The sequence below is a fragment of the Antennarius striatus genome, chromosome 18, assembly GCF_040054535.1.
Source record: "Antennarius striatus isolate MH-2024 chromosome 18, ASM4005453v1, whole genome shotgun sequence".
Lineage (NCBI taxonomy): Eukaryota > Metazoa > Chordata > Actinopteri > Lophiiformes > Antennariidae > Antennarius > Antennarius striatus.
Window position 1 is genome coordinate 605343 of NC_090793.1, and position 15472 is coordinate 620814.

General features: G+C 48.3%; 1 protein-coding gene across 3 annotated transcripts; it reads right to left on the reverse strand.

The window, feature by feature from the left end:
• Positions 1 to 721: 721 nt before the first annotated feature.
• Positions 722 to 13165, reverse strand: LOC137612534 (glutamate decarboxylase 1-like). Of its 3 annotated transcripts, XM_068341097.1 has the most exons (17): positions 13064 to 13165; positions 12194 to 12298; positions 10581 to 10637; positions 9846 to 9986; positions 8733 to 8975; positions 8460 to 8550; positions 5460 to 5572; positions 5270 to 5385; positions 4140 to 4219; positions 3981 to 4035; positions 3779 to 3895; positions 3620 to 3684; positions 2429 to 2507; positions 2199 to 2348; positions 2021 to 2128; positions 1844 to 1933; positions 722 to 1541 (listed from the first exon to the last, which is right to left on the reverse strand). In XM_068341097.1, exons 2-17 carry the CDS (start codon positions 12267 to 12269, stop codon positions 1368 to 1370), a joined length of 1755 nt encoding a protein of 584 aa, XP_068197198.1. In that variant the 5' UTR covers positions 12270 to 12298; positions 13064 to 13165; the 3' UTR covers positions 722 to 1367. The 3 variants fall into 3 exon arrangements, with proteins under 3 accessions (XP_068197198.1, XP_068197200.1, XP_068197199.1); XM_068341099.1 differs by lacking the exon at positions 10581 to 10637; XM_068341098.1 differs by lacking the exon at positions 13064 to 13165 and having other exon boundaries at positions 12194 to 12429.
• Between the last annotated feature and the right edge of the window lie 2307 nt (positions 13166 to 15472).

Sequence of the window (15472 nt, forward strand, 5' to 3'; positions counted from 1 at the left end):
GCAATAAACATTTTCATCAGATCATAAATATTTATATTTACCAACAAATAAACACACCAGCATCACATGATTGCATGGAACAAACAACCAGCCAGCACTTTGTGCTTTACACGCTCGTCACACACCTGTCTACCTGCTGCACACACACACACACACACACGCACGCACGCACGCACGCACACACGCACACACACACACACACACACACACACACACACACACACACTCTGATCCTAGTACAGCGGTACCTCTACTTACGAAATTATTTGGTTCTGGAAGATATTACGTAAGTAGAGACACTTTTTCCATGCAAATGCCCTAATCCGTTCCAAGCCCCCAAAACTCAGACATAAATGTTTTATAAATCATAAAAACGCATCAAAACATGTAACAAATACATGTTACGACTAGATTATTACACAATAAATGAGAGTTGTGCATAACGTAAAAAATAAAGAATAATAATGACGGTCATTTACCTTTTAACTACTGTCCTCATTGTTTTTTGCCCTCTTTGGTTCATGCCCTCTTGCCCCCCCATGAACAACAGAGTGAATTCCAGTCCTCCTTCTGAACTTCTCCAACCACCCACGCGACGCCTTAAACTCCTTAAACTTCCTTTAGTTTTAATAACGTGGTGATTGTAGATGCATTACGGCCATATTCTTTGGTGAGATCAACCAAACGCATCCCTTTTTCAGGCTTTTCTATCATCTCTTGATTTGTTTGTACGGACAAAAAAACTCTTTTCTTCGTCTTTTCTTTTCCTCTTTTCTCCGTCACTTTCTTGGGGTCCATAGTGAATACTCTAAAAGTTAATATATTTATGTAAAACTATCAGATCACCTCACGGGTCGAGGGCCGAATGAGGAGGACGCTGTATAGACACCTATCTAGCTACACAGAGGTCCCTCTTAGCCAATGGGATGCCAGGATGCTAGGTAATAGCCAATGGCAGAGCAGCTATAAGAATGTTGCGTTCAGGAACCTGTGAGAGCTGAGAGTATCAGCCCATACTGGATTTTTACCTTTCGTAAGTCGAAATTTCTTTCATTACTAGAGAAAATATTTTCCTTTTGGGAAATTTCTTAAGTAGAAAATTTCTTAAGTAGAGGTACCGCTGTACTGATACACTTAATCACTTTATATATCAGAATAACTTTGTTGGACATGTAAGACACGCTTTAGATTCCGGTTTGTCTGTTTAAGAGATTCAGGTGAACACACACCTGAACACACCTGAACACACACCTGAACACACCTGAACACACACCTGCACACACACCTATTCTTCTGCCTGCAGCGCCTCTGACATACAACTGATGAAGACTCGCTCCTCCCTCTGGCCACGCCCACAGGAAGTGCGTCTACAGGTCGTGAGCCAGCCTCTCGATTTCGTCGACCAGGAAGTCGATGTCGGACTGGGTGGCTGCGGGGTTGGACACCACCATCCTGAAGAAGTTGACCTTGTTGCCCTGGGGCTGGTAGCCCACCATGGTGGTCCCCGACTCCATCATCATGGCCTTGATTTTTGGCGCCACCTGGTGGAGCATTGACAGGTTGATGGATTAGTTTTCTATTCCCGTTGGGGGTAATGTAAAAAACCGAGGATGGAAACCTGAACTCAGACTGTTGGGAAGTAAAACCTCGAGATACGAGTTATTTGAGATACGAGTTATTTGAGACACGAGTTGCGCTTCAGGACACCACCACTAGGTGGTGGATGAACAAATGTTTGACTTAGAATCCAGTCACAGAACAGATCCAACTGGTATCTCCAGGTTCTACTGTAGGCTCTGCTGTGTTTTAATGTCCAGTTCTCTGATTGGCTGAGCCGTCTCACCCGGTGGAGTTTCTCCCGGCGCTCCTCGCCATCAGGCATTCCTCTCAGGCTGGGTGGGATGTACCAGAAACACACGTTGGTGTGTTGAGGCTGCAGACGGAGTTGGATCCACACGGATTAATTAAAATCAAATTAATTTTATTAATTCCGGTGGCGTGAGGTGTGGTGGGGGCTCACCACGCCGTCGAACACCATCTGGTAGCCCTCGCGGTTCTTGATCTTGTTGTACAGGTACTGGGACAGCTCCAGACACTTGTCGATGTGCTGCTCGAACCCGATGGTGCCCTGCAGGAGACGACAGCACCGTTGTCATGACGACACGGCGTGGGCGTCACCCAGCGAGCGCCCGTCTCACCTTGGCCTTCCACATGAGCCAGAACTTGAAGATGTCGACGTGCCGGCCGCACTGGATGGCCTTGTCTCCGGTGTCGTAGGTCACGTCGTACTGCTTGTCCGGCTGGAACAGGTAGCCGGCGCACATGGAGTTACAGCCGGACAGGATTCCCTACGGAACCAGTTCACACACTGTTATAACCTGTTATAACCGCTCATAACCTCCTGGAACCGGTGATAACCCTACCGTACCTTCTCCCTGACCAGGATCGCAGAGCACTGCAGGGGGACGCCCATCATCTTGTGAGGGTTCCATGTCACCGAGTTGGCCCTGCAGAGGAGGAAGGTCTTTACACGCCCACAGGGGGTAAGCCCCGCCCCTCCAGTAAATCAGGATGAAGCATGACAGTTCTAGAGTAGAGGTTCTACAATGACGGTTCTGGAGTAGAGGCTCTAGAGTAGACGTCCTACAATGGTGGTTCCAGCATAGAGGTTCTAGAGTGGAGGTCCCACAATGGTGGTTCTAGAGTAAATGTCCTACAATGACGGTTCTAGAGTGAAGATTCTATAATGAAGGTTCTAGAGTGGTGGTTCTAGAATGGAGGTTGTAGAATGACTGTTCTAGAGAGGTTCTAGAATGGAGGTTGTAAAATCTGTTCTAGAGAGGTTCTAGAATGATGGTTCTACAGTGACAGTTCTACAGTGGAGGTTCTAAAGTGGAAGTGGTGCAAGAATATAAGTTCTAGAATGACTGTTGTAGTATGGAGGTTCTAGAATGATGGTTCTAGAGAGACAGCTTTAGATTAGCAGCTATAGAGTGGAGGTTCTAGAATTACCGTTCTAGTGTTTTGGTTCTGGTGGGGCGGTTCTAAAGTGGAGGATCTAGAATGATGGTTCTAGAATAATCATTCCAGAGTGGCGATTGTGGAGTGGCAGTACTAGAGTGGTGGTTCTAGAATGACTGTTCTACAGGAGAGGTTCTAAAATTATGGTTCTACAGTGACAGTTCTAGAGTGAAACTTCTAGAGTGGAGGTTTTAGAATGATGGCTACAGAATGATAGTTCTAGAGTGGTGGTTCAAGAGTGGAGGTTCTAGAGTGGTGGTTCTAGAGTGGCAGCTCCAGATTAGCGGCCATAGAGTGGGGGTTCTAGAATTACCGTTCTAGTGTTGCGGATCTGTTGGGGCGGTTCTCGAGTGGAGGATCTAGGATGATGGTTCTAGAGTGGCGGGATTACAATGATGGCTCTAGAATGGCGTTCTAAAGTAGTGGTTCTAGAATGGCAGCTCTAAGGTTCCAGCTCTGGAGTAGCGGTTCTACAGTGATAGTTCTAGCATGATGGTTCCAGTGTGACAGTTCTAGAATGACAGTTCTAGCGTGACAGTTCCAGTGAGTGTAGCTCACAGTTTCAGGTGTTCTTTAGCCCCGCCTCCCCAGACCTCACCTCTCCACTCCGCTCAGCTTATGGCGATGCTTCCGGGACATCAAGAGGCCACCGCCCCACGCCCCCTGAAGTGACAACACGTTTATAGCAGGGAGTGTTACCGAGGACGACCATCCATCTGCTAGCAGACGGCTAGCGGTCTGCTAGCGCTCTACTCACGTCCACGTGGAGCCACAGGTCGTACTTCTCACAGATGTCGGCGATCTCGTTGATGGGGTCGAAGGCGCCGTACACCGTCGACCCAGCGGTGGCGTTCACGAACAACGGGACGTAGCCCTGCAGACCCAACAGGGGAGAGGTTTAGTCAAAGAGTGCTGACAAACAGGAAGTGGATTAAGGGGGGCGGGGCCATGACACCGACCTTCTGTTTAGCATCGATGATCTTAGCCTCCAGGTCGGAAGGAATCACCCTCCCCCTGAGAGAACAGACAGAATCCGGTTAATGCTGGTCTGAATGCGTCACACATGGCTGTCATACGTGTGACGAGGCTCCGCCCCCGTCACATGTTCATCTCCTCACCTCTCATCAGTGCTCAGCAGGATCACGTTCTCCGTCCCGAAGCCCAGAGCAGCTCCGGCTTTCTTTATGGAGTAGTGGCTCTACAGGGAGAGAGTGGACATCACCATCATCATCATCATCATCATCACCATCACCATCATCATCACCATCATCATCATCATTGTTATCATCATCATCATCATCCTCACCACCATCATCACCCTCACCATCATCATCACCATCACCATCACCATCATCATCACCATCATCATCATCATCACCATCACCATCATCATCATCATTGTTATCATCATCATCATCCTCACCACCATCATCACCCTCACCATCATCATCACCACCATCATCACCATCATCATCATCGTTATCATCATCATCATCATCACCATCATCACCATCATCATCACCATCATCATCATCATCACCATCATCATCATCATTGTTATCATCATCATCATCCTCACCACCATCATCACCCTCACCATCATCATCACCACCATCATCATCATCATCATCATCATCATCATCACCATCATCATCATCATCATCATCATCATCACCACCATCATCATCATCGTTATCATCATCATCATCATCATCATCACCATCATCACCATCATCATCATCATCATCACCATCACCATCATCATCATCATCATCACCATCACCATCACCACCATCATCATCATCATCATCACCATCATCATCATCATCACCATCACCATCATCATCATCATCATCACCATCACCATCACCACCATCATCACCACCATCATCACCATCATCATCATCGTTATCATCATCATCATCACCATCATCACCATCATCATCATCATCATCATCAACATCATCACCACCATCATCATCATCATCATCACCATCACCATCACCACCATCATCATCATCATCACCATCACCGTCATCATCATCATCATCATCATCATCACCATCACCATCACCATCACCACCATCATCATCATCATCATCATCACCACCATCACCACCATCATCATCATCATCATCACCATCATCATCATCATCATCATCACCATCACCATCATCATCACCACCATCACCACCATCATCATCACCATCATCTTCATCTTCATCACCACCACCACGTGGTCACATACGTGTTCAGACGTGAAGAGCACGAGTCGGGGGGCGGCGGCCATGCCCTTCGTCTTCACCTCGGGGAAATACTTGTAGCGTGCGATCATCACGCTGTACATGTTGGAGATGGCGCCCCCTGTTGGGGGGAGGGGGCGTTAACCCGCGAACTGTAAACAAACAACACGTTTGTTTGTTTGTTCCTGGACCCACCTGGAGAGAAGAGGCCGTCCCCCTCTCCGTTCGGCCAGCCAATCATCTCCCTCATCTTCTTCAGGGTCAGCTGCTCCATCAGGACGAAGACCGGCGCGATCTCGTAGGTGAACCTGTCCACACGCCAGGGTGAGAACACACCTTATAAAGAAACGCAGGGACACGCCCTCACAGAGCCGTGAGGATCACCCCCCCCAGCTCTGTGAGGGACACGCCCCCACGAATGGAGTCCAGACCGGATAATTAAAACCGTCCCCAGACCCGGACGACAAACATTCATATTCAAATGTCTGAGGACTCAGTCATGGTTTAATTAAAGCACACAAAGCTCTGATGCATATCTGTCAGTCCACCAATCAGGATGGAGGGGCGGGGCCGGCGGGGCGAGTGTTTTCACACACGTGTGCCGGGCAGCGAGTGTTTCCAGGAGATAACGGCTTTTGTTGGAGTCAGAATCAGAAGGAAGACGTGACAAACGTTCATTTAATCCTTCAAAGAAAGAACCAGAAGAAAAGACAGTAATCCCAAGCCCCACCCCCACCTCGACCCGCCGCATTAGCCTGCTTCACATAAGCCCCGCCCCCTCAGCCAGGACCATCAGCCACCAGAACCATCAGGACCACCAGGACCATCAGGACCACCAGGACTACCAGGACCATTAGGACCATCAGGACCACCAGGACCACCAGGACCATCAGGACCATCAGGACCACCAGGACCATCAGGACCACCAGAACCACCATGACTTTAAGGAGCTCCAGGACCACCAGCCACCAGGACCACCAGGACCATCAGGACCGTCAGGACCATCAGGACCACCAGGACTACCAGGATCATCAGGACCATCAGCCACCAGGACCATCAGGACCACCAGGACTACCAGGACCATTAGGACCATCAGGACCACCAGGACTACCAGGACCATCAGGACCATCAGGACCACCAGGAGCATCAGGACCACCAGAACCACCATGACTATAAGGAGCTCCAGGACCACCAGGACCATCAGGACCACGAGGACCACCAGGACCATCAGGACCACCAGCCACCAGGACCACCAGGACCATCAGGACCACCAGCCACCAGGACCACCAGGACCATCAGGACCACCAGCCACCAGGACCATCAGGACCATGAAACCATGAGGACGAAGCGGGATGGTTCTAGAGTGACCGTTCTACTGTGATAAATTTTAATTGATGGTTCTAATGTGATGGTTTTAGAGTGACGGTTCTAGAGTGACGGTTCTAGAGTGACGGTTCTAGAGTGATGGTTCTAAAGTGACAGTTCTAGAGTGACGGTTCTACAGTGATGGTTCTACAGTGACGGTTCTAGAGGGATGTTCTAGAGTGACGGTTCTAGAGGGATGTTCTAGAGTGACGGTTCTAGAGGGACGGTTTTAGTGACAGTTCTAGAGGGATGTTCTAGAGTGACGGTTCTAGAGTGATGGTTCTAGAGTGATGGTTCTAGAGTGACGGTTTTAGAGTGACGGTTCTAGAGGGATGTTCTAGAGTGACGGTTCTAGAGGGATGTTCTAGAGTGACGGTTCTAGAGGGATGTTCTAGAGTGATGGTTCTAGAGTGACGGTTCTAGAGTGACGGTTCTAGAGTGACGGTTCTAGAGTGACGGTTTTAGAGGGATGTTCTAGAGTGACGTTCTAGAGTGAGGGTTCTAGGTTGATGTTCTGGTGGTTCTACGTTCATGAAGAGGTTTTTCCATCACCTTCATTTCTTCCAACTCAACAAGAGAAAAGGAACAAAAGAACCTTTTTAAAATTCTCCTCTGCTTCTGTGTGTGTGTGTGTGTGTGTGTGTGTGTGTGTGTGTGTGTGTGTGTGTGTGTGTGTGTGTGTGTGTGTGTGTGTGTGTGTGTGTGTGTGTGTGTGATTTCACGCTATAATGACAATAATGGAGATCATTATCACAATCAGAGCCAATCATTGGTCTTTTGAGGGTGAAAATTACCCCTCAGTCACCTGCCCGTCTCCAGGGGCAACGCCTAAATGCCCTTATTACCATCATCAAGGGCGCTCAGAGTGTGTGTGTGTGTGTGTGTGTGTGTGTGTGTGTGTGTGTGTGTGTGTGTGTGTGTGTGTGTGTGTGTGTGTGTGTGTGTGTGTGTGTGTGTGTGTGTGTGTGTGTGTGTGTGTGTGTGTGTGTGTGCGGTCCCTCTCAGCTCCTCAGAGGAGCAGTGATTCGCCTCCACAGGGACAAAGGAGTGGAGTGGGGGGGCCACAGGGAGTGGAGTGGGGGGGCTACAGGGAGTGGAGTGGGGGGGCCACAGGGAGCAGCAGCCGTTTCCACGGTGGGACGGGTTCCGCGGCGCCGGGGGACGTGAGGTGTCAGCGTGGGGCCCAGCTGGCCTATCAGCTAAGACCAGCTCTCAATGAGGCGCGGCCAATGGACTGGAAAACCCTCACTGTGTGTGTGTGTGTGTGTGTGTGTGTGTGTGTGTGTGTGTGTGTGTGTGTGTGTGTGTGTGTGTGTGAGTGGGATGTTCTTTCACAGGACGCTGTTTCATCACATTTACATAAACTGCTGTTTTACTTTCTTCTCCTTTGTTCTTCTTCTTTCCTTTAGCATTAGCGATAGCATTAGCATTAGCATCAGGCACAAACACCCTACTGATGTTTGCTGTGTGTCGTTCACTCTGCAAAAGATTTCCATAAATAAATGAAATAGAGGGGGGGGTCACTGGGCCGGTTCCATTTATGATGTTTGTTTACCTCTTTGTTTACTCAGTAAACACCTCTCTGTTGGCTGTTGTAGCTTATTTACACTGTGTGTGTGTGTGTGTGTGTGTGTGTGTGTGTGTGTGTGTCCTGCTGTGACCCGAGATCAATCAATATGCAATCTAACCCCCCCCCCAGGTGACAACAGCGGTCTGTTGACCCGTTGATGGTGTTTACAGACCCGCCCCCAGAGACTACGGCCAATGGCGGCGCGGTCCTCCCCGGGGGGGCGTGGCCCGCCTAGGGGGGGCGTGGCCCAGCGGACTCACATGTTGGTGTTGGCCGTGGACGTGAGCCACTCCCCCGCCAGACCGATGATGTCCAGACCGGAAGACAGCTGGTTGAAGAACCTGGGGTGGCCTGGGGGGCGGAGACACACACGATTGGCTGTTATTACAGACGGACACACCTGAGAACACAGGACACACACACACACACACACACACACACACACACACACACACACACACACACACACACACACACACACACACACACACACACACACACACACACACACCACCCCCCGGTCCCGCTCGTACCTGTCCGCACCCCGTACTTGAGCGTGTCCCTGCAGTCCACCAGGATCTGCTCCAGCGACTCGGGCTGGTCCGCCAGCTCCAGGTTGAAGCCCTCCATGCCCTCCAGCAGCTGGTGGGGGTGGTGGAAGTCCAGCACCTTGGTGGAGCGCTCGAACGTCTTCCTCACGTAGGTGGTCAGGATGTCCACGACCTCCAGCAGGAACTGCAGCGTGGGCTCCTCCCCGTTCTTAGCGGGCAGCAGGTCTGATATGCAAATGAGCAGGGAGGGAACGTCACGTGACCACCCGGTTAATTTGTTTGTTTGTTTATTTGTTGTGAGGTCGGGTTCGGATCAGTTTCTACACTTGAACGTTTTTTTCAGCATCAAGAAAATTATTTTACCATCAGTAAGAAACGAGTCGTGACGTGGAACCGGATCCAGAACCAGGAGATGAAAATACATCTATGAAAGATTTTGTTATTATCTCTTCATTTAATTTAATTTAATTCAAAGTAATTTTATTTAAATTTTATTTGATGTTTTATTCTGTGATGATATCCGTCATCTGGAACATCCTGTTTTAGTTTGGAACTGAAAAAACAATTATTTTTATTTTTAGACAGAAAACCAAAATCAAACGCAATGATGTGTACAAAACAAAACTGTCTAACAACAACAATAATAACAATATTATTAATAATTTTAGTAAACAATAATACTAACAATAATAAACAAGAATCATACGAATGACAATAATAACAATAAAGAACAATAATAACAACAGTAATAATAACAACCACAACAAGAATAGTAAAAAGCTTAATTCTAACAAAAACAAAAATAAAGTATAAAATTAATAATCAATCAAATAACAATAATTTTAACAATATTATGATATTAACAATAATAATCCTAACAAGAATAATTATGATACAATAATTATTATTATTGTTTTATTATTATAATTATTATTTTTATTATTATTATATTATTATTATTTTTATTGTTATTATATTATTATTATTATTGTTGTTGTTATTATTATTATTATAAAATGAAGATCCAAACTCGGTCATGATTGGACAACCTGCAGCCTCTTACTGACGTCACAGTCCATCCCGCGCGGGTCTCACCTCTGGCGAACAGGTTGGAGAAGTCGGTCTCGGTGAGGCGGAAGCGCGTGTCTCTCTCGCTCTCGTTGCACGCGAGCAGGTTCTTCTGTCCCGCGAGCCTCCCGCGAGCCTCGTCCAGGCTGTTGTTCTTCTGCAGGAACCCTGAGGTGTGACACGGAGGGGGCGGGGTTATCCCCGAACAGGTGTCCATCAGCACAGGTGAGATCAGCGCTCACCGTCATAACGGTGTGTGTTCTCCGGTGGGGGAAACACTCGTTCAAGGCCGTCGGCAGGCCCCGCCCCCACGCCTAATCAACATCCGGTCCGTCCAGGTGTGACGTCACCGAGTCCCGCGGGTTATTGTCGGTCTTTTTCATAAATATCATAAATATCTGAAGTCAGACCCCCCCTCCCCGGTGTCCCCTCAGACGTGTCCGTGGGTTCCGCTGTAAACGGAGGAGACGTGGGGGGGGGGGGGGGGGCTCTGGTCGGGCGTAGGGGACCAGTCGGGGGGGGGTCCCCACGGCGGACCCGGGAGGTGATTCCACTGACCTTTACGGGACGGAAACACGCAGTGACACCCCCCCCCCGGTCTGTGGCCTACAGCAGGCCTCCGAACGGGGATCCGGACGACACACACACACACACACACACACACACACACACACACACACACACACACACACACACACACACACACACACACACACACACACACCCCTCAGGAGGGTTTTCCCAGCATGCACCGGGACTCACCGCAGATCTTCATCCCCAGCTTCCGGGTGCAGCCGTGCATCCACGCGTACTCGTTGGCTGGAACACAAGACAGCTTCAGGACGCGTGGGCGTGACGTGACGTGACGTGACGTGACGGGCGGAGGATGATGGGAAGCAAAGCGGTGTGGGAGGGCGTGTGCGTGATGATGCGTGACGTGGGGGGAGGGGGGGGCTCCTGGTCAGGTGCGTGAACCGTTTCCTCCAGTTTGGAGCCCCAGACTTTATTCCTCTGTTTTATTTCTAGATCATTTACAACCAATAGGAGCACACGGTGGCGCGCGCGTCTGATCCGCGCGGGCTCACGCACCCAATCAAAGGGGGGGCGTGGAATTAACGCCCGTGAAATGAGCCCCCGCAGGAGGGCGGGGATTAATTGAGTGCAACTCAGCGTGTGACTGGTGGGTCTGCGGCCACCTGGATGCACACACACACACACACACACACACACACACACACACACACACACACACACACACACACACACACACACACACACACACACACACACACACACACACAACCAGCGTGGACATGCGTGAGTGGGCGGGAATAAAAAAAGCCGTGCGCGTCGGAAACAAGCATTTAAATTTGCTGAAGCCATTCCACACACACACACACACACACACACACACACACACACACACACACACACACACACACACACACACACACACACACACACACACACACACACACACACTTGAAGCCGCCAGGCGTGTGATGGAGCGTGGCAGTGGGGATGATGGTAACACCCACGGACAAACAAACGTCTGCTTTTAAAGAAGAGACACAAATAAAACAAAAAACAACAACATCAAAAAGAGGAAAAACCGGTTTGTTTCCGTTAGAGGCGGTTTGTTTCCGTTAGAGGCGGTTTGTTTCCGTTACATTCGGCGATAATGATTTCAGGAGGTCATGGGGTCGATTATTTTATTTTATTTTATTTTATTTCTTTACAAAGAGATTTTTTTAAAAATCATGAAATTCTGTTTTAGACCTGAAGGCCGGAAGTAGAGAAATAAAAACAGGAATAAATTATATGAAGAAAAATGAGGACAAATCTGGAAAATTTGTTGAAATCGTTGAAAAAAAATCAGAATAAATAATAATAATAATAATAATAATAATAATAATGATAATAATAATAATGATAATAATGAATCACAATAAATCGTATTTATAGTAATAATAATAAATCATAATAACAATAATAAAATCTTGGGGAACGAATGCGTGAAAACAAAACAATAAAATACGGAATTTTAAAATGTTTTCCCCGTCAAGTGAATCGGATCAATCAGTCTATTAAATCCCCACGCGTGACCGATCATTACTGTCTTGTTGTCCCGCCGCCCCGACAGGCGGCTGACGGCTCAGTTTTTAACCGGAATGATTAACGACGGCCCCCCCGCAGCAAATGGCCCGGGAGAAACGCTCCGTTATCACACGGAGAGGACGGGAGCGTGGGATGGGGGGGGGTGTCGGCCAGAGAAGTGTCTTTGAGCAAGGCACCGATCCCCGTGGGCTCCAGCGGCCTCTCCGGGTCCCGGTGAGGGAGGGGGGTCTACCGGGGGTGGATCACGGAGGACTTACCGGCGGACGGAGGTCTCAGGTTGTCGGTGTTGGAGTCCTGCCCCCCCTCGGTGGTCCTCGGCTCAGACGTGGCCATCGCTCCGGGAAATATGAGCTGCAAATGAGCTGCAAACAAAACGTTCCGGTCAGTGATCAATCAATCAATCAAAAGAATCGATCCGGTCCCGACAGAAGGGAGTCGTTTAACGGGATTAACGGACAGATTTAACGGAACGGGGGGGTGAGGTGATGGGAACGGTTTCTCCCCGGAGGAGCGACGGGATCACGGCGCGCAATTTGGAGACAGTTGCGCGCGACGCGCAGCTTTACGCACACCCCCCCGTCTGGAGACTGACACCCGTTTCACGTGAAATTAAACCTACCGAGACCCCACGAGTGGGTCCGAATGTCCACGAGCTGACACGATGATCAGAAAACGGAGAAGAGATTTTTGTAGAGAAATAATCTCACCGGATTAGAACCGACCGGATTACTTCTGACAGGATGAGGAGCACACACACACACACACACACACACACACACACACACACACACACACACACACACACACACACACACACACACACACACACACACACACACACACACACACACTCGACTCCACGCAGCTACGTGGTCCACATCAACATCCACGTCACTCCCCGGTTCGACGGTTCAATTAAGTGTCGCTGAGCGCGGAGGGATCCGTCAATGTCACCGCGGCGCGGGGGGGGGACAGGCAGAACTAATCGATCCCGTCCGCCGCTCCCCCCGGTCCGTTCCCGGTTCGTTCCTTCCGAACCGAGCGGAGATCGTCCCCCCCCCCCTCCAATAACTCCGTGCAGCCTGTCTCCGGTGTACCGGGGTGGGGGGGGTGAGGGGGGGTCTCACCGGCTCACAGGTTGTCGAGTCCGGAGAAACTGTCAGAACACCCCCGGGAGGCTGGACAGGGACCGGGTCCGGTGGAGGAATACCGACGGATGAATCCCAAACGGCGGCGCGTAAACGCCCCCCCCCGCCCCCCCGAAGAATCTTTTATTCGTTATTTATATCCCAGCCTCCGGTTGGCCGGTTGGTCACCTCACGCAGGCGTGATTCACAGCCCCCCCTCCCTGCTGACAGACACAATTCACTTTCACAAAGCAAAGGGAAAAACACCAGTGACGTACCCCCCCCCCCCATACCCGTCTCCAGGTGTGGGTGGGCGTCACAGGATGGAGGAGGGGGTGTTAAATCAGTACAGAGTGGATTTGCATAGAAATCGACCTTGGAAATGGGGGGGGGATAAAAACATTTCGGGTGGAAGCATCACGTGAACCCCCCCCCCTTCATGCCATCACTGCATGCGTCATAACGCCGGACATAACCTGGACATGGACGATAACACTTGGATCAGAGTGGATCCAGATGGGTGGGTGTTGATATGCCCCCCACCACACACACACACACACACACACACACACACACACACACACACACACACACACACACACACACACACACACACACACACACACACACGTGGATGGATGGATGGGGGGGGGGCACTCAGTGGGGATGGAACAGCCTCCCCAGAACCAAACCCTGATGTTGTGTTGGGGTCGACGCAGCTGATTGGCTGGAATCAGACAGAAATCAGGCTTCATTCTGATTGGTTCAAGATTCTTTGGTTCCGTCTCCCCAATCCACCCAATCAGAAGAGAGCTTCATCAGCTGACCGCAGCCAATCAGCTGATGAAGACCACCTGTTTCTCAATGAGACACAGAGACCAGAGGGGGGTCAGGGGTCATATCCGTGAGTAGCTTTAGCATGTAGCTGTGATCCGTTAAAAGTGTTTAATTCTAGAGAACAAACAGTAATCAGGATACACACAGCAGTAACATCACACAATTTATTATAATTATATTATTAGTATAATTATTAATTATACTAATAATAATAATAATAATATATTATTGCTATTATATTATTATAATATAATAATATAAAATATATATAATATAAAATACATTATTATAATATAATTATAATAATAATATAATTATTATTATTATTATAATTATAATATAATTATAATAATAATATAATTATTATTATTATTATTACTATTATTACTATTAATAATGATCATAATAATAAAAGATATTTATGCAGAAACAGGTGAAATGGGTGGGGCAGTGTGTGTGTGTGTGTGTGTGTGTGTGTGTGTGTGTGTGTGTGTGTGTGTGTGTGTGTGTGTGTGTGTGTGTGTGTGTGTGTGTGTGTGTGTGTGTGTGTGTGTGTGTGTGTGTGTGTGACAGGTGCAGGCAGGTATCGGGTCCAACAGGTTCTTCACCTGCAGGTCTTCAGGGACCTGAAGGAAAACCGATGAGCTCAGCAGGTTCAGGAGCAGCTTCTTGTTACTCTGCACTGAAAAAACGGGAGATGGCAGGTTGTTCATTTTACAGAAATGAATATGGTTATATAACATGACTGAATTACATTCCGCTTCAGAACATATATCAATCTTGTTGAATTTATTTAATTGCGAGGAATGTGAAATCTTTAAATCTGAATCATGTTCAGAGACATTAAAGTAATCATGTTTTCTCGTGACCGGATGTGGGAAAAAGCGCCAGGAAGACTGAAAAGAAGCGGGAAGATCATCAGTCCTGTTTTCATCCACGGCCATTTTTTGCGCCACACGACCGTTACTGGACTTTGGAAGCTCTGTGGAGAGACTAGCTACCCGGAGAAGGTAAAGAAAGAAAGGGGGCGGGGGGGGGAACCTTTTTAAACAAGAGTTGTACTGATTTGCCATTGTTTTTGCTTGGCTTTAGTTTTATAGATGTGAGCCATTTTGTGCTTTGACATTTGTAATATTAAGCAACTTGAACTTCAGTTAGCCAAGTAAACATTCACTAAGGCATGCTAATAGATATGATAGTTGTTGGAGTCATACAATAATACTGTGAAAACGTTCGTTAATAATGCCTGTAAGATTCACGAAATGCATGCGATTAGGGCATGAATGGTTCTGTAATGAGCCCCATTGCTGACACGTCTTATTAAAATGAACTTGAATCCAGTTAAATGTGGCTCTGAATTTAAATGTATTGTAATGTTAACCGTCTGTGTGCCGACGGGACATGATTCAAACGGTGACGCTAACGCCTGCAGATCGGCACGTAGCTAATATTTAGACATATTTAGACTTTAAGTGTCAACTGAAGTCAGATAAAGTCACGCTAAGCTACTGCAAGTTACTATCAGGCAAAACTTCTTGTTGAAGATTTACATTAAAGGAAAGTGCGGTTGTT